Below are 24,062 nucleotides of genomic sequence, written 5' to 3' on the forward strand. Positions count from 1 at the left end.
TTAGAGTCGCATCATGCAGCCTTAGAATGTATTAAAAATCAAAACATATAGACAAGCCTTTGTATCATAACTAAAGTTACTTAAATAACTCTAAATTATGCATGTAGGAGTACCTGTTTCTTTGTTAACCGCTCAACACAGAATAGCTGCATGTGCACACTCCCTCAAATCGTTTAGAGAAAAGACCCTTTCTAATTTATACTAGAAAATTATGCCACGAAATTCAAAGAAAATCTTGTCTGCTAAATGAACTAGTGTAGCCTACAGCCATATGGCATAGCCAGATCAGGACCTAACATAAGGACAACTCAGAGTATGCTATTCTGTTCTTCTGAAATAGACTACATTTTCTCCATATCATGTTTCTTTAGACCTGTCTAAATTAAATAATGGATTTATTGTGATTGTGTAGGCTATATTGCATGGATTTATTATACTTTTTAAAATGTAAATGTTCCCACGGTCTGCATCAGTGGCTTGTAGGCTATGTGTGGGAGCCAGAAGATGCTAAATGTGTTTGTTGACAAACGGTCAATTATCGTGAGACCGGCAGTTATTTGCCTGACAATCACCAGCTGACGAAATTTGTGCAACTCTGTGCAACTCAGTATTAGGAGGTTGTTCCTAATGTTTGGTATACTAAGTGTATAATGTTATATTCACTTTAGTCTTAGAAACTCAGACCTAGGAGTAACATCACTAGATCTGGGATTAATGACATTGTCTTGGTAACAAAAAAACTACATTTTTGTCTGGGGGTTTTATTGTGGACTTGCGGCAACTTGCGGATTAGACAGTGATGTAGGAAAGCCAGATGTCCCAACTCTGCCTTTTTCCTCTGTGCCAAACTGACATTTATTATGTACAGACATATAAGCCAGAATATTGGTACATTGTGGGAGGAAACCTGTCTGTCTATAGAGACTGTTCACTTTGATATCTGCTGATATATATATTTCCATCCACTTGTTCCTCCTACCCAAACGTCACATTAGGTATTTGGTCAGCAGAAGCTAATCTCAGTAGTGTATTCTTATCACTTTAACCCCCTCTAGTGGTGAGCCCACGTAACTAACATATAATTGTCATTTCGGTTGTCCTTTTTCCATCTCTGTTTACATGTACTAGTTCATGTCTGTGAAAGGCATTGTTAGGAATAGTATATTAAAATGAGTAGTGTGTTATGATTGAAATGATTAAAGTGGACTTTCTTGTCTCCATAGTTAGCGCCGATGTCAATGCCATTCTGGGTGAGTATCAATCAGAAACACTGGTTTTTCAACCTCCCCCTACCCAAATGCTACCTAACAATTATAGTTACCGGTATAATGCTATCATTTACTTTAATGGTTTGCCTGTGCTTATGTTCTAATGCTTGGACATCACTGTGTCAGGTGACCACACCAAGGCTTTGATTGGCCAGCTGATCATCTTCAACCAGATTCTTGGCGAACTCCGAGAGGACATCAGGGAACAGGTAAGAGATGGAGAGAGAATGAGAGGGGGAATAGGCCCAGGTGGTGACTGGATAAGAGGCACAGGGACTGAGGGTGAGAGGGGACTAAAAGAGAGAGGAAACAAGCAGAAATGTGCAGGTTCAACAATTGTGTGCTCACATAAACAACAACGTAACTGTTTGAGAGATGGCAGTGTTCTATAGCACGGGTTTTCAAGCTTTTCTTGCCCAGGGACCTCCTCCCAGGAAACCAAACTGGGACCCCCATTATATGTCATGTCTTATCATCAGGCAAGGAGAAGTTATCATATTTTAAAATGAATAGATTTGCTAGATAGTTTCTCATTATTTTGGACCCCCTGTACCTCCCCCAGTTGAATACCCCTGTTCTATAGAGCAACTACAGTACACTACTGTTCTATAGAGCAACTACAGTACACTACTGTTCTATAGAGCAACTACAGTACACTACTGTTCTATAGAGCAACTACAGTACACTACTGTTCAATAGAGCAACTACAGTACACTACTGTTCTATAGAGCAACTACAGTACACTACTGTTCTATATAGCAACTACAGTACACTACTGTTCTATAGAGCAACTACAGTACACTACTGTTCTATAGAGCAACTACAGTACACTACTGTTCAATAGAGCAACTACAGTACACTACTGTCCTATAGAGCAACTACAATATACTACTGTTCTATAGAGCAACTACAGTACACTACTGTTCAATAGAGCAACTACAGTACACTACTGTTCTATAGAGCAACTACAGTACACTACTGTTCTATAGAGCAACAACAGTACACTACTGTTCTATAGAGCAACTACAGTCTACTACTGTTCAATAGAGCAACTGCAGTACACTACTGTTCTATAGAGCAACTGCAGTACACTACTGTTCAATAGAGCAACTGCAGTACACTACTGTTCTATAGAGCAACTGCAGTACACTACTGTTCTATAGAGCAACTGCAGTACACTACTGTTCTATAGAGCAACTGCAGTACACTACTGTTCTATAGAGCAACTGCAGTACACTACTGTTCTATAGAGCAACTGCAGTACACTACTGTTCTATAGAGCAACTGCAGTACACTATTGTTCTATAGAGCAACTGCAGTACACTACTGTTCTATAGAGCAACTACAGTACACTACTGTTCTATAGAGCAACTACAGTCTACTACTGTTCAATAGAGCAACTACAGTACACTACTGTTCTATAGAGCAACTGCAGTACACTACTGTTCAATAGAGCAACTGCAGTACACTACTGTTCTATAGAGCAACTGCAGTACACTACTGTTCTATAGAGCAACTGCAGTACACTACTGTTCTATAGAGCAACTGCAGTACACTACTGTTCTATAGAGCAACTGCAGTACACTACTGTTCTATAGAGCAACTGCAGTACACTACTGTTCTATAGAGCAACTGCAGTACACTACTGTTCTATAGAGCAACTGCAGTACACTACTGTTCTATAGAGCAACTGCAGTACACTACTGTTCTATAGAGCAACTGCAGTACACTACTGTTCTATAGAGCAACTGCAGTACACTACTGTTCTATAGAGCAACTGCAGTACACTACTGTTCAATAGAGCAACTGCAGTACACTACTGTTCTATAGAGCAATGCAGTACACTACTGTTCTATAGAGCAACTGCAGTACACTACTGTTCTATAGAGCAACTGCAGTACACTACTGTTCAATAGAGCAACTGCAGTACACTACTGTTCTATAGAGCAACTGCAGTACACTACTGTTCTATAGAGCAACTGCAGTACACTACTGTTCAATAGAGCAACTGCAGTACACTACTGTTCTATAGAGCAATGCAGTACACTACTGTTCTATAGAGCAACTGCAGTACACTACTGTTCTATAGAGCAACTGCAGTACACTACTGTTCAATAGAGCAACTGCAGTACACTACTGTTCAATAGAGCAACTGCAGCACACTACTGTTCTATAGAGCAACTGCAATACACTACTGTTCTATAGAGCAACTGCAGTACACTACTGTTCTATAGAGCAACTGCAGTACACTACTGTTCTATAGAGCAACTGCAGTACACTACTGTTCAATAGAGCAGCTGCAGTACACTACTGTTCTATAGAGCAACTGCAGTACACTACTGTTCAATAGAGCAACTGCAGTACACTACTGTTCTATAGAGCAACTGCAGTACACTACTGTTCTATAGAGCAACTGCAGTACACTACTATTCTATAGAGCAACTGCAGTACACTACTGTTCTATAGAGCAACTGCAGTACACTACTGTTCTATAGAGCAACTGCAGTACACTACTGTTCTATAGAGCAACTGCAGTACACTACTGTTCTATAGAGCAACTGCAGTACACTACTGTTCTATAGAGCAACTGCAGTACACTACTGTTCTATAGAGCAACTGCAGTACACTACTGTTCAATAGAGCAACTGCAGTACACTACTGTTCTATAGAGCAATGCAGTACACTACTGTTCTACAGAGCAACTGCAGTACACTACTGTTCTATAGAGCAACTGCAGTACACTACTGTTCAATAGAGCAACTGCAGTACACTACTGTTCAATAGAGCAACTGCAGTACACTACTGTTCTATAGAGCAACTGCAATACACTACTGTTCTATAAAGCAACTGCAGTACACTACTGTTCTATAGAGCAACTGCAGTACACTACTGTTCTATAGAGCAACTGCAGTACACTACTGTTCAATAGAACAGCTGCAGTACACTACTGTTCTATAGAGCAACTGCAGTACACTACTGTTCAATAGAGCAACTGCAGTACACTACTGTTCTATAGAGCAACTGCAGTACACTACTGTTCTATAGAGCAACTGCAGTACACTACTGTTCTATAGAGCAACTGCAGTACACTACTATTCTATAGAGCAACTGCAGTACACTACTGTTCTATAGAGCAACTGCAGTACACTACTGTTCTATAGAGCAACTGCAGTACACTACTGTTCTATAGAGCAACTGCAGTACACTACTGTTCTATAGAGCAACTGCAGTACACTACTGTTCTATAGAGCAACTGCAGTACACTACTGTTCTATAGAGCAACTGCAGTACACTACTGTTCTATAGAGCAACTGCAGTACACTACTGTTCAATAGAGCAACTGCAGTACACTACTGTTCTATAGAGCAATGCAGTACACTACTGTTCTATAGAGCAACTGCAGTACACTACTGTTCTATAGAGCAACTGCAGTACACTACTGTTCAATAGAGCAACTGCAGTACACTACTGTTCTATAGAGCAACTGCAGTACACTACTGTTCAATAGAGCAACTGCAGTACACTACTGTTCTATAGAGCAATGCAGTACACTACTGTTCTATAGAGCAACTGCAGTACACTACTGTTCTATAGAGAAACTGCAGTACACTACTGTTCAATAGAGCAACTGCAGTACACTACTGTTCAATAGAGCAACTGCAGTACACTACTGTTCTATAGAGCAACTGCAGTACACTACTGTTCTATAGAGCAACTGCAGTACACTTCTGTTCTATAGAGCAACTGCAGTACACTACTGTTCAATAGAGCAACTGCAGTACACTACTGTTCAATAGAGCAACTGCAGTACACTACTGTTCAATAGAGCAACTGCAGTACACTACTGTTCTATAGAGCAACTGCAGTACACTACTGTTCTATAGAGCAACTGCAGTACACTACTGTTCTATAGAGCAACTGCAGTACACTACTATTCTATAGAGCAACTGCAGTACACTACTGTTCTATAGAGCAACTGCAGTACACTACTGTTCTATAGAGCAACTGCAGTACACTACTGTTCTATAGAGCAACTGCAGTACACTACTGTTCTATAGAGCAACTGCAGTACACTACTGTTCTATAGAGCAACTGCAGTACACTACTGTTCTATAGAGCAACTGCAGTATACTACATTTAGAGTTGAATACATTAAACAATTCTGGTGACTGCTGTATGTTTGTGGTCTTCACAGGTAAAGGAGATGTCTCTGATTAGGAACACTATCCTGGAGTGCCAAGTATGTGGTGAGTGCATGAAGAGCAGGCTGGGCCTCCATGTATAAAACAGAGGAGATTAATATAAAGAAAAGATAAACACAAAGAGATGAGAAGCACAGGAAATCAGAGAGAGAGAGAGAGAGAGAGAGAGATTGAAATATATGAAGTACTTTAGCTGTGTTTGATTGATCTTGCCTGTGTAATGATTCTTTAAGACAGAACCCAGAAGCAGACCAGGACAAGGTGAGTAAAATGAAGGTGAGTATTTATTGGTAGTCTTGATGTGTAAATTGAATAATCCAGGAGACGGAACGGCAGCGGAGGTGAGTTGATGAGAGTAAATGGGTTGATCCAATGACGTCACTGTATCCACCGACGGCCAGGCAAGGGAGTTGAATGTTCCGGGAGAATGACTGTAGACAGAGTAAACGGGAGTGAGTAACCAGCAACAAGTACAAAACAACAAAACTATCTCAGGAAACATGAGGCTGATACGCTGGCACAACATACTGTTCGTTGCTAACGATCCGGCAGGGAATGGATGTCAGGTCAGGGTTTAAGAAGAGGTGATGATCAGGACCAGGTGTGCAGAAGGTTGATGAGATGCAGGTGCGGGTAATAAATAGATCTCCCGCCTAACCTCGTTGCCTGGCAACCAGACAGGGTGCGTACAGGAACCTTAGACAACACTTAAACCAACACAGTCATCTCAGGCAGAAACAGACTCAGGAAGCGGGATTCCTGACAGCCTGGCGCAATGGAACCAATGGAAAAATTGCCCCTTTCAATTTAGCAAAATAAGAGTTCCCCGCCACTGTTCCGGTAAAAAGCTGAGGAAAGGGGCTGGAGAAATGTAACCACTCTCAAATTCATAGACAGAGCTATTGATGCAAGGACTGACCATCAATGATACCAAAATGATAGTTTGGCTATACAGTGTGTGTTTACATTTAATTTGTTTACAAACATTGGAGTAGCTTATATTTTGGGTTCTGATGGGATGTGACAGTTGACCTGAGCTCATTAAGCATTTCTAAGTTATATTCTTCAAGAATCAATGGATGCATATAATTAATTTCTAAGTTCAGAAATGTATGTACCAACTGCAGATTGCCCATTTAAGTGCAAACCCTACCCAAATGGCACTCTTTGCAGGCTCGAAGGCATGCTAAAAGATTTCAAATCCTATTTTGAACCCAGCTCTGGTATGCTCTATATCTTTGTTAACCAGGCTTCTACGAGACCCACTCCCGCTGCAAGCCCAACCCCTGCTATAAGGGCTTGGCCTGTACAGAGACCTGGGAGTACCCAGGGTACCGTTGTGGTGCCTGCCCAGATGGCATGACAGGGAATGGCACCCACTGCCAGGACATTGACGAGGTATTCTAAGGGTCTTATTTATATTTCTTTAGCACCACAAGATGATAGCATGATATGCTCCCATCATTTCTTAAACATTCTTGGTTGAGTTTCCCAAAAGCTTTGCAGCTAAGGTGGAACAATATTTCCTCAGACGACCCAGCTGCAGAGTAACAATTAGAAAGTTGATGTGTGACAAAAACACAAATACACTGACATATGTATTGTTACTTTCTGTCTCTCTCTCTATGTCTAAGTGTGCTCTAGCCCAGCCTTGTTTCTCGCCCGAGGGGTGCGTAAACATGGCAAAGGGCTTCACCTGTGAACCATGTCCCGTCGGCTTCTCAGGACCCCTCCTTAGCGGGCTTGGGGTGGAGTTTGCCAAGAGCCACAAGCAGGTCTGACCAACATGAGACACCCTGACACACACACACTTTGTTTTTGTGAAACGTCAGGACTTTTTGGAGTGTAAAATGTTTGACCATTAATAATCCTATTTTCCCTAACCCTACACACATACATAAACATTGTGCACACACACATACACAGCAAGCACACACCACCACCACTATTGACACCTCTTCTCACCTACTGTATACATGGATGTGCACTGTGTCAAAGTGATTGCCTCTATGGCCATCATAATAGGTGGTCTGATATGTTTTGTCCTTAAATTGATGTTTTGTCCTTAAATTGATGTGTTCTATCTATGTAGAAGTGCATAGATGTGGATGAGTGTGCTGACCTCTCCAAGTCCTGCGTGCCCAACTCTGTCTGCATCAACACAGAGGTCAGTAGTGGAAAGGGAGTCAGAGGTTGCTAGGTGAAATATTTTTTTATCACTTAAAAGAAATGCATGATTCCCTTTCTGTCTTTCTCTCTGTCTCCCTCTCTCTCTCCTTCTGTCTTACCCCAACTCCCTCCTCCATCTCACCCTCCCACCAAAGGGCTCGTTCAGGTGTGGTCCGTGTAAGGAGAGCTTCGTAGGCAACCAGACGGTGGGCTGTTTCCTGCGGAGGTCCTGCGCCACGCTGGGCTTCAACCCCTGTGACGTCAACGCCCACTGTGTCATAAAGGGTGCTGCCAGCGTCTCCTGCGAGGTAAGACACGCATAGCACATCTCGATAGGCTAAAGACGCTTTTAAAAGGAAGTTGTTAAAGGGATAGTTCACCCAAATTACAAAATGACACATTGGTTTCCAGCAATTCATGCTTTGGTTAAGTTTCCCTGTCATTGTTTCCACATGCTAATGTTTTAGCATTTGTGGCACAAATCCCATTCAAGTCATGGGACCGATATTATCATTTTTCGTGCATCATGTCCAAATCCTCCAAAATTATCTAAAATTGATTGTGAACCTCAACAACGTCCCTTATAGTTTATTTGAACATGATGGGCGAAAAATGCTAATATCGGTCCCATGACTTGAATAAGATTTGTGCCAGAAACGCTAAAATATTGCATGTGGAAACTAAACTAAACCAACGCATGGATTTCTGTCATACTTTGACCCTAAACTGCTTACGGGGTAAGGGAACCAATATGTCATTTTTTTCCCTTCAATGTCTTTTTAGCAACATGAAAAAGATAACAACCAAAATATGACATTTTCCCCAAAATGTGTTGCCATGGAAAATACTTCTTTATCTGGTTGTAACAGAGACCAGTTGGATGTAATCTGGTTATACAGTATGACATCATTAAGAAATCATATTCCAATCTTTTACCACTTGGTATATTCTCTCTGAATATCTCTTCCCTTACAGTGTAATGTGGGCTGGGCAGGTAATGGGCATACATGTGGTCCAGACACAGACATCGATGGCTACCCCGACCAGCCTCTCCCCTGCATAGACAATAACTATCACTGCCGAGCCGTAAGCATGTTACACACACACACACACACACACACACACACACACACACACACACACACACACACACACACACACACACACTAACAAAATGTCTTACTTACCACAATCATCGTGTGTTGTGTTCCCTATGCAGGACAACTGTGTGAACACGCCCAACTCTGGCCAGGAGGACGCAGACGGAGACGGTATAGGTGACCAGTGTGATGAAGATGCGGACGGAGACGGCATCAGGAACGTGGAGGTCAGTCTAGCCTTGTATCAAAGACAGTACATTATGAAGATAGGCTAAAAGTGTTTCTCCAACAGAAATCCCCGATCACACTTGTAGGCGATGTCATGGTGACGTTGCCTAGCTAAGCTCACGCGTAGACACATGTCATCAGGTCTAACGGTCGTCTCATGCCAAACTGTGCATGTGCAGGCCGTCAAATCAAAGGTACTCCTTCAATATGAAGTTGTTTTTGACGAAAAATTTGTCAGTTTGCCAATTTCACGAGGTTGAAGTAATAACATGTTCAACTACTTAAGACATTGGCTCGAATCAAGGTTGTGCCTTTACATTTTCAGAAAATTAACAAGTAAGGAAGAATTTTTCACTTCTCTCTTTGACTCGTTAAACCATGGTCGGGCTGTTGTGTTCCCGGACGTCTTGCGATGGTTGCGCCTCTGGGTTTAGAAATTCTGTGCTTGTATTTTGTCAGTGTGTGATCATGTTCAGTAGGCAAAATGAAATCTCCCTGTTTCCACTTCACACCATTTAGATTTTCCTCTTCGTTTTTCTAGGACAACTGCTGCCTGGTCCCCAACAAGGATCAACAGAACTCGGACACAGACTCATATGGGGACACATGTGACAACTGCCCCAACGTTCCCAATGGAAGCCAGAAGGACACAGATGGAAACGGGGCTGGGGACACCTGTGACAATGACATTGATGGGGATGGTAGGCTAATTACTGTCCCACAAGGACCAAAGTACTGCTGGGTTTTTTTCCCACCTGGTAGTTAATTGATTGGTTAATATTATTGATTATGTTCCTTGTCTGATTTAGGGTTAGGGTTAGGGTCCGTATTCACAAAGAATCTCAGAGTAGGAGTGCTGATATAGGATCACTTTTGCCTGTCAATCATAATGAATAAGAGTATATGAACAGGGAGGACTTAATCCTAGATCATCAGCACTCTACTCTGAGACCCTTTGTGAATACCGGCCCACAACCATAATTGAATCGCTCATCTTCCGCCTCCTTGTCCTCTCGCCAGGTATCCCAAACGTGCTGGACAACTGTCCCAAGGTGCCCAACCCTATGCAGACTGACCGGGATGGGGATCGAGTGGGGGACGCCTGTGACAGCTGCCCGGAAGTCAACGACCCCATGCAGGTCAGAGGTCAAGAATTGCATTCTAGAGAGTTGAAATAAAAATATAGTTTATTGAGGAAGTCTTTGAAACCTCTTTTCCCCGTTCAGTCTGATATAGACAACGACCTGGTGGGAGATGTGTGTGACAACAACCAGGACATGTGAGTGCTCTTACTAGTTTTCTGGTTTAGGGAACTTCAGAACAACATAAAGAAGCTATTTTGGGATTGTTATCTGGTTATATAACCAGATAACAACCAGGCTGAACAAGGTAAAGCTGTCTTTTTCTTGTCACTAACAAGACGTGTAAAAAACATAATTTTACAATAAGTATACAACCTGTCCATGATCTCAGGTTGTATACTTGAGCCTTCTCCTAATGTCCCAATCTTGTCCAGGGATGGGGACGGCCACCAGGATTCAAGGGACAACTGTCCAGACGTCCCTAACAGCTCCCAGCTGGACTCAGACAATGACGGCATCGGCAACGAATGCGACGATGACGACGACAACGATGGCATTCCAGATGCGAGACCTCCCGGGCCGGATAACTGTCGTCTCATCCCTAACCCCAGCCAAACAGACACTGATGGTATGGAAGGAGTTCCAGGGAAAGAAATGCTTTGAAGCACAGAGTTTTAAACCTTTGACACGTATGAACACATGGGTGTGATCATTCTACAGTGGTCCCTGCAGCGTACGCGCACGCGTGACTAGAACACTTATTTAGAAGGTACAGTTACGATTGATGCAACAGTCAGTGTTTGAGCTGGCCACATTAGTCGTAGTGTTAACTGGGGAAAGAGTGACCTAACACAAGCAGTCATATTTAGCTAACTCTCGGATGACAGAAACCATAATATGAATTAGCTAATAGCATTTACTATTTACAATTCATCACATCACTGGTGACCTCTCCAGTGATCTAAATAATTTAGTAAAACCCTTTCTAAAAATCGAATAAAAGTAATCCGACGATGGGTAGTTTGTGCGCGCTGCCATGTTTGTTTGTTTGTTCACGTCAACCAAAGATAAGAGGTTACAAGATGAGTTGGGTCTGTTTGCACTATGCATGTTGAAGGGGGTGTGTCGTCTAACATCATTCACTTCATCATTCAATTCCGAAAGTTTACTCGAAAGACGAGTGAACCATCCCTTCACCTCGTTTTGTTATAACACCTTTGGTCTAACAGACGTTTACGTGAATGCATTGTATGAGGTCAACAAACATGGTGCCACACATACAGTTGAAGTCGGAAGTTTACATACACTAAGGTTGGAGTCATTATAACTCGTTTTTCAACCACTCCACACATTTCTTGTTAACAAACTATAGTTTGTGCATGCACAAAGCATGCATATTTTGTGCATGACACAAGTAATTTTTCCAACAATTGTTTACAGACAGATTATTTCACTTATAATTCACTGTATCACAATTCCAGTGGGTCGGAAGTTTACATACACTAAGTTGACTGTGCCTTTAAACAGCTTGGAAAATTCCAGAAAATTATTTTATGGCTTTAGAAGCTTCTGATGGGCTAATTGACATCATTTGAGTGAATTGGAGGTGTACCTGTGGATGTATTTCAAGGCCTACCTTCAAACTCAGTGCCTCTTTGCTTGACATCATGGGAAAATCAAAAGAAATCAGCCAAGACCTAAGAAAGACAATTGTAGACCTCCACAAGTCCGGTTCATCCTTGGGAGCAATTTCCAAACGCCTGAAGGTACCATGTTCATCTGAACAAACAATAGTACAGAAGTATAAACAACATGGGACCACGCAGCCGTCATACCGCTCAGAAAGGAGACGCATTCTGTCTCCTAGAGATGTACGTACTTTGGTGCGAAAAGTGCAAATCAATCCCAGAACAGCAGCAAAGGACCTTGTGAAGATGCTGGAGGAAACAGGTACAAAAGTATCTATATCAACAGCAAAATCAGTCCTATACCGACATAACTTGAAAGGCCGCTCAGCAAGGAAGAAGCCACTGCTCCAAAACCGCCATAAAAAAGCCAGACTACGGTTTGCAACTGCACATGGGGACAAAGATAATACTTTTTGGAGAAATGTCTTCTGGTCTGATGAAACAAAAATAGAACTGTTTGGCCATAATGACCATCGTTATGTTTGGAGGAAAAAGGGGGAGGCTTGGAAGCCGAAGAACACCATCCCAACCGTGAAGCATGGGGGTGGCAGTATCATGTTGTGGGGATGCTTTGCTGCAGGAGGAACTGGTGCACTTCACAAAATAGATGGCATCATGAGGGAGGAAAATAATGTAGATATATTGAGGCAACATCTCAAGACATCAGTCAGGAAGTTAAAGCTTGGTCGCAAATGGGTCTTCCAAATGGACAATGACCCCAAGCATGCTTCCAAAGTTGTGGAAAAATGGCTTAAGGACAACAAAGTCGAGGTATTGGTGTGGCCACCACAAAGCCCTGACCTCAATTCCATAGAAAATGTGTGGGCAGAACTGAAAAAGCGTGTGCGAGCAAGGAGGCCTACAAACCTGACTCAGTTACACCAGCTCTGTCAGGAGGAATGGGCCAAAATCACCCAACTTATTGTGGGGAGCTTGTGGAAGGCTACCCAAAACGTTTGACCCAAGTTAAACAGTTTAAAGGCAATGCTACCAAATACTAATTGAGTGTATGCAAACTTCTGACCCACTGGGAATGTGATGAAAGAAATAAAAGCTGAAATAAATCATTCTCTCTACTATTATTCTGACATTTCACATTCTTAAAATAAAGTGGTGATCCTAACTGACTAAGACAGGGAATTTTTACTAGGATTAAATGTCAGGAATTGTGAAAAACTTAGTTTAAATGTAGCTGGCAAATAGCTTAGCATTAGCTCATCATAATAAGTACATCCTTCAAAAAAGTATTTTACACACATATGTGTCCATTATAATCTATGCAAGAATCGGAATGCATGATTTGTCACCAGTACTTGAAAACGTGAATAAAACAGTTAACACATTATGCTCCATACATACATGCGGTGTGCTACATTAGAAACGACAACACGATATACAGAAACTATAATGATAGCGTAATAAGGCATTTACTTTGATAGGAATGCACACATGTCCAAAGTTATTATTAGTAGTGAAGGAAGCTGGAAAATGTGCCAGGGAGGAAAAAGTTTGTGCTTGGGCTTTCATTGAAGAGAGAAGTTTGTCCTGCTCAGTAAAGCCTCAAACGTAAATTGTCCGCAACAGTGAAATGGACTACTTATATGTAGTCTATTTGGAGGTGGAGGTGGAACACGCCTCAATTCAAACTCAATTCAAAATAATTTGAAATTGACTAGTTGAAACATAGCCTATAGATAATTAGCAGACAGCATGGCTTGGTTTGAATCACATTTTGGAACAGTGAGTCAGTACATTCTGACATGTGCATAAAGAAACTCACACTGGTGCGAATGTTCAAGATAGTTGAAACTCACACGTGAGAAGGTTACCAGGATTAAAAGGCACAATCTGTAACTTTTCAGACACACACAGAGGGGTAGAACTTTTTACTGGAAATTAAAGTTAGAGTAGAATTTCGTATACTGTTTCAAATGGTTTGGCATTTTATTGGACTGCTGGCAAACTACCACAGGCCACCTATGTTTGTCCTAACCTATACTGTATGTCATACTTCAGTAACCTACTTCCGCTATACTCCCATCCCCATCTGTGTTCTCAGAGTGGTGTATGTTTGTGTATTTTTGTGTCCCCCTTATCCAATCAGGAAATGGCGTTGGTGACATGTGCGAGAATGACTTTGACAACGACTCCGTGATAGACTTGATTGACGTGTGTCCAGAGAGCGCTGAAGTCACAATGACCGACTTCAGAAACTATCAGACGGTCATCCTGAACCCGGAGGACGATGCCCAAATCGAACCCAAGTGGATTGTGCTCAATCGGGTGACCATTTGGAATATTCCCATATAGAAAACAAACATTATATTATATGTACTTCAATTAATTTAGCATTGTTCTGGAATTTATTTTTAGGGTATGGAAATTGTTCAAACCATGAACAGTGACCCTGGTTTGGCCATAGGTAAGTCTGTAAACCTCCTTCTGCCACTCTGTGGTGTATCTTTCTGTCTGTCTTTCTCTGCCCCCCCCCCCCTCTTTATTCCACTTTCTCTCCTTTTTAAGTGAAGATGTCTCAAAAAAAGAACATGAAAAGTCAAGTATCTTGCTCTCTCCCTCCACCCAATCCCCACCAGGCTACACAGCCTTTAACGGGGTAGACTTTGAAGGGACGTTCCACATCAACACGGCCACAGACGATGACTACGTGGGCTTCATTTTCGGTTACCAGGACTCGTCCAGCTTCTACGTGGTCATGTGGAAACAGACGGAGCAAACCTACTGGCAGTCGCTGCCTTTTAGGGCCATGGCTCAGCCAGGCCTGCAACTAAAGGTGGGGCACACAGGAAACTGAACCAGTTGGCTTTAAAGGGACATTACACCAACATCAGACGTTTGTCAGATGTTTTTCAACCTTCAAAGTAGTCTTGTGTCAATAATCCCACGCCATCCAGTTGTGTAGTTCCAGCTACATGCCTCAACTCCAAATGTAATAGATATTAGATTACCACAGCCACACACTTGACTTTACTCGCTTTTCTCTACAGGCAGTGAAGTCACATACGGGTCCAGGCGAGTACCTCCGGAATGCCCTGTGGCACACGGGCGACACCCCGGGTGAGGTCACCCTGCTGTGGAAGGACCCCCGGAATGTGGGGTGGAGGGACAAGACATCCTACCGCTGGCACCTCAGCCACCGCCCGCAGGTGGGCTACATCAAGTGAGCAAAACGTCAAAGGGCATTACAGCCACACATGCTCTACTCCTAGTTGTATTCTTCTGCCAATTTATTATATTTATTTAACCTTTATTTTAACAGGGAAGACATTTTGAGATGTAGAGACCTATAAATATACACATTTTACACACCCCAAAAAGTATATATATATATATATACTGAACAAAAATATACTGAACAAAAATATAAATGAAACAATTTCAAAGAAGTCAGTCAATTGAAATAAATTCATTTGGTCCTAATCTATGGATTTCACATGACTGGGCAGGGGTGCAGCCAGGCCTACCCACTGGGGAGCCAGGCCCAGTCCATCAGAATGAATTTTTCCCCACAAAAGGGCTTTATTACAGACAGAAATACTCCGCATCACCCCCCCACCTCTCACTCAGACGATCCCACAGGTGAAGAAGCCGGATGTGGAGGTCCTGGGCTGGCGTGGTTACGCGAGGTCTGCGGTTGTGAGGCTGGTTGGACGTACTGCCAAATTCTCTAAAATGACTTTGGAGGCAGCTTATGGTATAGAAATGAACTATCAATTCTGTGTCAACAGCTCTGGTGGACATTCCTGCAGTCAGCATGACAATTGCATGCTCCATCAAAACTTGAGACATCGGTGGCATTGTGTTGTATGACAAAACTGCATATTTTAAAAGTGGCCTTTTATTGTCTCCAGCACAAGGTGCACCTGGGTAATGATCATGCTGTTTAATCAGCTTCTTGATATGCCATACCTGTCAGGTGGATGGACTATCTTGGCAAAGGAGAAATGCTCACTAGCAGGGATGTAAACACATATCAGATGGATTATTTTGGCAAAGGAGAAATGCTCACTAACAGGGATGTAAAAAAATGTGTGCACAAAATTTGAGAAAAATACGTTTTTTGTGCGTATGGAACATTTCTGGGATATTTTATTGCAGCTCATGAAACACGGGACCAACATTTTACATGTTGCGTTTATTTTTTTGTTCAGTGTGTATGTATATATATATATATATATATATATATATATATATATCTCCTAGGCCTCCACCGAGTTATTGTGTGTGTGTGTATTGTTAGTAAAACTCACAGAAGATTAGTAAAGCTTTAACCAAGTTTATTCACCCATTGGGTAATACAGCTGCATAAGACAAAACAAATATTCACACAACCACTGGTATCCCGGAGTCGCCTCTTCACTGTTGATGTTGAGACTGGTGTTTTGCGGGTACTGTTTAATGAAGCTGCCAGTCGAGGACTTGTGATGCGTCTGAATCTCAAACTAGACACTCTAATGTACTTGTCCTCTTGCTCAGTTGTGCACCGGGGCCTCCCACTCTTCCTATTCTGGTTAGAGCCAGTTTTCGCTGTTCTGTGAAGGGAGTAATACACAGCGTTGTACGGGATCTTCAGGTTCTTGGCAATTTCTCGCATGGAATGGCTTTCATTCCTCATAACAATAATAGACTGACGAGTTTCAGAAGAAAGTTATTTGTTTCTGGCCATTTTGAGCCTGTAATCGAACCCACAAATACTGATGCTCCAGACACTCAACTAGTCTAAAGAAGGCCAGTTTTATTGCTTCTTTAATCAGCACAAAAGCTTTCAGCTGTGCGAACATAATTGCAAAAGGGTTTTCTAATGATTAATTAGCCTTTTAAAATGATCAACTTGGATTAGCTAACACAACGTGCCATTTGAACACAGGAGTGATGGTTGCTGATAATGGGCCTCTGTACGCCTATGTAGATAATCCATTCAAAATCAGCCGTTTCCAGCTACAGTAGTCATTTACAACATTAACAATGTCTACACTGTATTTAAGATCAATTTGATGTTATTTTAGTGGACAACAAATGTGCTTTTCTTTAAAAAACAAGGACATTTATAAGTGACCCCAAACTTTTGAACGATAGTGTATATGTGAATACAGTGCCTTCGGAAAGTATTCAGACCCCTTGACTTTTTCCACATTTTGTTACGTTACAGCTTTATTCTAAAATTGGATTAAATATGCATTTTTTTCTCAGCAATCTACACACAATACCCCATAATGACAAAGAGAAAACAGGTTTTTAGAAATGTTTGCAAATTTATTACAAATAAAAACGGAAATACCTTAATTACATAAGTATTCAGACCCTTTGCTATGAAACTCGAAATTAAACTCAGGTGCATCCTGTTTCCATTGGTCATCCTTGAGATGTTTCTACAACATGATTGGAGTCCACCTCTGCTAAATTAAATTGATTGGACATGATTGTAGAGCCCCAAGACAGGATTTTGTTGAGGCACAGATCTAGGGAAAGGTATAAAAAAAATTCTGCAGCATTGAAGGTCCCCAAGAACACAGTGCCCTCCATCATTCTTAAGTGGAAGAAGTTTGGAACCACCAAGACTCTTCCTAGAGCTGGCCGCCCAGCCAAACTGAGCAATCAGGGGAGAAGGGCCTTGGTCAGAGAGGTGACCAAGAACCCGATGGTCACTCTGACAGAGTTCCAGACTTCCTCTGTGGAGATGGGAGAACCTCCCAGAAGGACAACCATCTCTGCAGCACTCCATCAATCAGTACTTTATGGTAGAGTAGCCAGATGGAAGCCACTCCTCAGTAAAAGGTAAAAGACAGCCCGCTTGCAGTTTGCCAATAGCACCTAAAGACTCTCAGACCACGAGAAACAAGATTCTCTGGTCTGATGAAACCAAGATTGAACTTCTTGGCCTGAATGCCAAGTATCACATCTGGAGGAAACCTGGCACCATTCCTACGGTGAAGCATGGTGGTGGCAGAATCATGGTGTTCAAACTTCCCAAGTTCTCTCACGTCACCCCGCTCCTCCGCTCTCTCCACTGGCTTCCAGTTGAAGCTCGCATCCGCTACAAGACCATGGTGATTGCCTACGGAGCTGTGAAGGGAACGGCACCTCCATACCTTCAGGCTCTGATCAGGCCCTACACCCAAACAAGGGCACTGCGTTCATCCACCTCTGGCCTGCTGGCCCCCCTACCTCTGAGGAAGCACAGTTCCCGCTCAGCCCAGTCAAAACTGTTCGCTGCTCTGGCATCCCAATGGTGGAACAAGCTCCCTCACGACGCCAGGACAGCGGAGTCAATCACCACCTTCCGGAGACACCTGAAACCCCACCTCTTTAAGGAATACCTAGGATAGGATAAAGTAATCCTTCTAACCCCCCCCCCCCCTTAAAATATTTAGATGCACTATTGTAAAGTGGTTGTTCCACTGGATATCATAAGGTGAATGCACCAATTTGTAAGTCGCTCTGGATAAGAGCGTCTGCTAAATGACTTAAATGTAAAATGTAAATGTAATGCTGTGGGGATGTTTTTCAGCAGCAGGGACTGGGACACTAGTCAGGATCGAGGCAAAGTACAGAGAGATCCTTGATAAAAACCTGCCCCAGAGTGCTCAGAACCTCAAACTGGGGCAAAGGTTCACCTTCCAATAAGACAACAACCCTAAGCCCACAGCGAAGACAATGCGGGAGTGGCTTTGGGAAAAGTCTCTGAATGTCCTTGAGTGGCCCAGCCAGAGCCCGGACTTGAACCCGATCGAACATCACTGGAGAGACCTGAAAATAGCTGTGCAGCAAAGCTCCCCATCCAACCTGACAGAGCTTGAGAGAATCTGCAGAGAGGAATGTGAGAAACTCCCCAAACACAGGTGTGCCAAGATTGTAGCGTCATATCCAAGAAGACTTGAGGATGTATTCGTTGCCAAAGGTGCTTCAACAAAGTACTGTGTGAAGGGTCTGAATACTTATGTAAATGTAATATTTCCGGGTTTTTTTTTATACATTTGCAAAAATGTCTAAACCTGTTTTTTCCCGTTTTGATGCGGGGAAAAAACGACTTAATCAATTTTGGAATAAGGCTGTAAAGTAACAAAACGTGGAAAAAGTCAAGTATTCAAGTCTGAATACTTTCTGAATGCACTATATACAGTCGTGGCCAAAAGTTTTGAGAATGACACTAATATTAATTTTCACAAAGTCTGCTGCCTCAGTTTGTATGATGGCAATTTGCATATACTCCAGAATGTTATGAAGAGTGATCAGATGAATTGCAATTAATTGCAAATTCCCTCTTTGCCATGCAAATGAACTGAATCCCCCAAAAACATTTCTACTGCATTTCAGCCCTGCCACAAAAGGACCAGCTGACATCATGTCAGTGATTCTCTCGTTAACACAGGTGTGAGTGTTGACGAGGACAAGACTGGAGATCACTCTGTCATGCTGATTGAGTTCAAATAACAGACTGGAAGCTTCAAAAGGAGGGTGGTGCTTGGAATCATTGTTAGTGATAACTAAGTGGCTCAGGGAACAAAACATTGATATTTTGGGTCCATGGCCAGGAACCTCCCCAGACCTTAATCCCATTGAGAACTTATGGTCAATCCTCAAGAGGCGGGTGGAGAAACAAAAACCCACAAATTCTGACAAACTCCAAGCATTGATTATGCAAGAATGGGCTGCCATCAGTCAGGATGTGGCCCAGAAGTTAATTGACAGCATTCCAGGGCGGATTGCAGAGGCCTTGAAAAAGAAGGGTCAACACGGCAAATATTGACTCTTTGCATCAACTTCATGTAATTGTCAATAAAAGCCTTTGACACTTATGAAATGCTTGTAATTATACTTCAGTATTCCATAGTAACATCTGACAAAAATATCTAAAGAGACTGAAGCAACAAGCTTTGTGGAAATTAATATTTGTGTCATTCTCAAAACTTTTGGCCACGACTGTACATATATATACATTCAGTAGCTCGGTGGAGGCCCTAGGAACATCAAGTTAACCAATCATGTGAAAAAGTTAGGCAACTCAGGTGTCTATAATTCAACAGCAAAGTTAGAGAAGATGGAAGTTTATTAAGTAGGGCCTTCCTCACTGTTTCATTGAGCCTTTTACTGTATAGAGATAGATCTATAGCTCTTTATGGCTATACAGTATCTGTATATAATTCAGATGATTATAGAGAGATCTGTATGGCTCTTCATTGTGTATATCTATGCCACAGAGTGAGACTGTATGAAGGCATGACATTGGTGGCAGACTCGGGCGTGCTGGTGGATACCTCAATGAGGGGCGGGAGGCTGGGCGTCTTCTGCTTCTCCCAGGAGCAAATCATCTGGTCCAACCTGGGCTATCGCTGCAACGGTATGTCAACCTTCTCAGAACAGAATTTTCTTCATTTGGAATTTAACCTCTTGAATTAATTACATTTACATTGTTATGGCTTCCTGGTTATCTTATAACCTTCCTTTCTTTTTCCCATCAGATACTGTACCAGAGGACTATGAGTTCTACCACAAGCTGATCCACATCAGGGTGTGACTGTGAGGCTAGCACAGCATCTGTGTAGATACACTACATCACCTGTGCCTTCGCTGTATCCTGTGTGTCTGTGTGTGCGCATATACATGCATACTTGTGTGTTTTTAAGGTACATTTACTTTACAGTGGTGCTCTTTCTGTCTTTAACCCCACAGCAACCTTACACCTGACTACAGGTTGGCCAAGTCAAGAGTTAAAGATTGATTGACAAAATAAGTGTTTATTATATAAAATGAAGAATGAAAGCTATGCTGAACAAAAATGTTAACGCAAAATGCAACCGTTTCAAAGATTTTACTTAGTTACAGCTCATAGAAGGAAATCAGTCAATTTAAATAAATTAATTAGGCACTAATTTATGGATTTCACATTACTGGGCAATGAGCGCAGCCGTGGGTGGGCCTGGCCCAGCCAATCAGAATGAGTTTTTCCCAACAAAAGGGCTTTATTACAGGACAGAAGAAATACTCCTCATCTCCTCAGACGATCCTGCAGGTGAAGAAGCCGGATGTGGAGGTCCTGGGTTGGCATGGTTACACGTGGTCTGTTGTTGTGAGGCCGGTTGGACATACTGACAAATTCTCTAAAATTATGTTGGAGACGTTTTATGGTAGAGAAATTAACATTAAATTCTCTGGGTAGAGCTCTGTTCAACATTCCTGCAGTCAGCATTCCAATTGCACACTCCCTCAAAACTTAAGACATCTGTGGCATTGTATGACAAAACTAAACATTTTAGAGTGGCATTTTATTGTCCCCAGAACAAGGTGCACCTGTTTAATCAGCTTCTTAATATGCCACACCTGTCAAGTGGATGAATTATCTTGACAAAGGAGAAATGCTCACTAAAAGGGATGTAAACAAATGTGTGCACAATTTGAGAGAAATAAGCTTTTTGTGTGTATGGAACATTTCTGGGATCTTTCTCATGAAGCATGGGACCAACACTATACATTTACATTTTTGTTCAGTATACTTTCATGAAATCAGGATTGTGAAATCCCAAGGTACAGGACTACACTGAGTGTACAAAACATTAGGAACACCTTCCTAATATTGAATCAGAAGAGCCTCAAGTCGTCGGGGCATGGACTCTACAAGGTATCGAAAGCATCCACAGGGATATGGCCCATGTTGACTCCAATGCTTCCCACAGTTGTGTCAAGTTGGCTGGATGACCTTTGGGTGGTGGACCATTCTTGGTACACACGGAAACTGTTGAACGTGGAATAACCCAGCAGCATTGCATATCTTGAATTGTTTGTCATGCCCACTCACCCTTTGAAGCACCCTAATGTTCCTAATGTTTTGTACACTCAGTGTATGTGTATAATGGAAATGCATTGTTTTGTTTACTAGTGAATATATGTTGGAAAAATGTAAAAGCCTAATCTTAGACTTAAACTGAGCATCATGAAGGTTTCAGACTCACACTTGTCACATTACACACCACTGAATCCACTGTTAAATTGTACAATATTTGTCATGATGAAGGGTTTAACACAAGGCTGAGGTTACAATCAATTCTATACTTGTTTTTTCTATGAGGATCATGGAAAACAAAGGTGTATGTTATTTTTGCCCAATAAGGAAATAATGCTATGCATAGCTGTTACAGATATGGAAGTGATTCAAGAGAAGTACTGTATATCTCACTGACTTTTGTGAAGAATATGAGACAGGCCTATGTGGAAGCCTGCGAGAAACACATTTCATAGTAATAAACATACAAATCTGCATCCACCATCTTTTTTACTGAGTCTGTTTGTATGTAACCCATAATATTAGATCTCACCAACCCAACATATACATAAGATGAATTGGCTACATTTACGCAGGCAGCCTAATTCTGATCCTTTTTTTCACTAATTGGTATTTTGAGTAAATAAGCAAGCTGAGTTCGGTCCTCGGAAACAAGACACGCTGCTTCTTAACACACTGCTCGCCTAACCCAGAAGTCAGCCTTACCAATGTGTCAGAGAAAACAGGTCATGGCTAGAAGGGATCCAGCTTTGGTCAAATTAACATCAGATTTGACTTTTTGTAGCAGGTTAGGAGAACTTATACAACAGGTTAGGATAATTAAAGTAGCAGGTTAGGAGAATTAGGTTAAGGTTAGGAATAAGGTTAAGGTTAGCTAAAATGCCAATATTTTACGTTAATTTGACAGAAGTTGGAATCCTTCAGCACATTGGTAAGGCTGACTTCCAGGGTTAAGTGAGCAGTGTGTTATGAAGCAGCACGGCTTGGCAGGTCACGTTTCAGAGGATGCGTGCCTCAACCTTCGCCTCGTTGCAGGGATGAGACAAGGTTGTAACTACCAATTGGATATAACAAAAATGGGGGCAAAAAACTAAGATGCATTGTGATCTGAATGTGATCAGATCCTCCTGCCCATCTTCAGAGGTAGTCAGGCACGCGTTGTATCTGCATATCTTACAAGTGTAGATGGCTCTGGACAGTGAATCCATTTAAATGATTATTCTGCCCTCTAAAATAATTTATAGCTGGATCCATTGACTTATGGCATCAGCAGGCTATGCGTCTTACAGGGGGGCCGGGAAATCTGGTCACAATGCATACACAGTGGATGGATAAAATCAATTTTAACACCATGTGTAGACAAGTCTGAAAATGTAGGAGCAAAAAGAATGAGGACAAGATCAGGACACAGGATGCATGTTATAACCAGGGGTGTATTCATTACGCAGACTGTTGCAAAACACTTCGTCTGTTGCAACTGAAACCATTTACTCCAAACGGAAAACATTTTGTAACGAAAACAAGAATTTCTATTGAAAAAAATCTGGTAGGTCCCTCCCCGTTTCTTTTCAACCTAGCAACAGGTAGGGCTCAAAACAGGCTCTGCCCCACCTGCCCTGAATGACGACTGGCCTCTGGAATCAATAGAGCTAGCTTTGCAGCATCTTTTTTTAGTTGCCAACTAGCACAAATGTCATGTAGCGAAGTATCTCAATAGTAATTTCTTAAACCCTTAGATAACCACACTAAGCTTATGATAGACACACACTACTTCAACCCAACCCAGTGGGGCAGCAGGTAGCCTAGTGGTTAGAGCCTAGTGGTTAGAGCGTTGGGCCAGTAACCAGAAAGGTTGCTAGATTAAATCCCCGAGCTGACAAGGTAAAAATGTGTTGTTCTGCCCCTGAACAACGCAATTAACTCACTGTTCCTAGGCCGTCATTGTAAATAAGAATCTTAACTGACTTGACTAGTTAAATAAAGGTAAAAAAAAAAATGTAAAGTCAGCGTTGTAAAATAGCAATAACACTTGTTATAATTCACAGTTTAATTACCTCCAGAAACAATGCAACTATCATTGATGTTGATGCTATCCATCTGGTCAGGCTGGCTGCAATCGCTCACAAAAAAATCCATTTTAATGCAACTTCATATGCACATTTGGGAAAATGCAAGGTATGGATGGAAATGTTTTGTTTTGGTCTCTAGCGTTCTTCCTTCTACCGCGTGCCTTTACTTATCCCAAGGAACAACCGTGGGCATGGATAAAACACTAGCGGTTCTGGGGGGGGGGGGGGGGCAGAGCCCCTGTGACAACAATTTTGGACCCCCTTGTGGCCCCCCTAAATGTGGAGTATGAAATAATTTTTACATAACTAATTTTTGCTATCATTCTTTTTTTTACATCCGTTATTAGACAGTGGCAACGATGATGATTATAAACATGGTCTTTTGCCTGCTAATGCCTGCAATGCAGTGAAGAAAACGATACGACAACAATAACGTCTATTGTAACTGGCCCCTCTAACA

General features: G+C 42.0%; 1 protein-coding gene across 1 annotated transcript in view; it reads left to right on the forward strand.

Moving 5' to 3' along the window:
- Nucleotides 1–22,014, forward strand: part of LOC106570201 (thrombospondin-3b) — a 42,052-nt gene extending 20,038 nt beyond the window's left edge. The window contains exons 5-23 of the mRNA XM_014142279.3: nucleotides 1,224–1,250; nucleotides 1,395–1,477; nucleotides 5,464–5,515; nucleotides 6,720–6,868; nucleotides 7,105–7,245; nucleotides 7,563–7,637; nucleotides 7,795–7,947; nucleotides 8,615–8,725; nucleotides 8,859–8,966; nucleotides 9,509–9,668; nucleotides 9,988–10,106; nucleotides 10,194–10,246; nucleotides 10,484–10,677; nucleotides 13,842–14,020; nucleotides 14,111–14,159; nucleotides 14,332–14,528; nucleotides 14,743–14,915; nucleotides 19,954–20,093; nucleotides 20,215–22,014. Coding sequence (XP_013997754.1) covers nucleotides 1,224–1,250; nucleotides 1,395–1,477; nucleotides 5,464–5,515; nucleotides 6,720–6,868; nucleotides 7,105–7,245; nucleotides 7,563–7,637; nucleotides 7,795–7,947; nucleotides 8,615–8,725; nucleotides 8,859–8,966; nucleotides 9,509–9,668; nucleotides 9,988–10,106; nucleotides 10,194–10,246; nucleotides 10,484–10,677; nucleotides 13,842–14,020; nucleotides 14,111–14,159; nucleotides 14,332–14,528; nucleotides 14,743–14,915; nucleotides 19,954–20,093; nucleotides 20,215–20,270 — 2,219 coding nt within the window. The 3' untranslated portion in view covers nucleotides 20,271–22,014. The remainder of the gene's footprint in view (nucleotides 1–1,223; nucleotides 1,251–1,394; nucleotides 1,478–5,463; nucleotides 5,516–6,719; nucleotides 6,869–7,104; nucleotides 7,246–7,562; nucleotides 7,638–7,794; nucleotides 7,948–8,614; nucleotides 8,726–8,858; nucleotides 8,967–9,508; nucleotides 9,669–9,987; nucleotides 10,107–10,193; nucleotides 10,247–10,483; nucleotides 10,678–13,841; nucleotides 14,021–14,110; nucleotides 14,160–14,331; nucleotides 14,529–14,742; nucleotides 14,916–19,953; nucleotides 20,094–20,214) is intronic.
- The last annotated feature ends 2,048 nt before the right edge of the window (nucleotides 22,015–24,062 follow it).

The sequence above is a fragment of the Salmo salar genome, chromosome 14 (assembly GCF_965601325.2).
Source record: "Salmo salar chromosome 14, fSalSal1, whole genome shotgun sequence".
Lineage (NCBI taxonomy): Eukaryota > Metazoa > Chordata > Actinopteri > Salmoniformes > Salmonidae > Salmo > Salmo salar.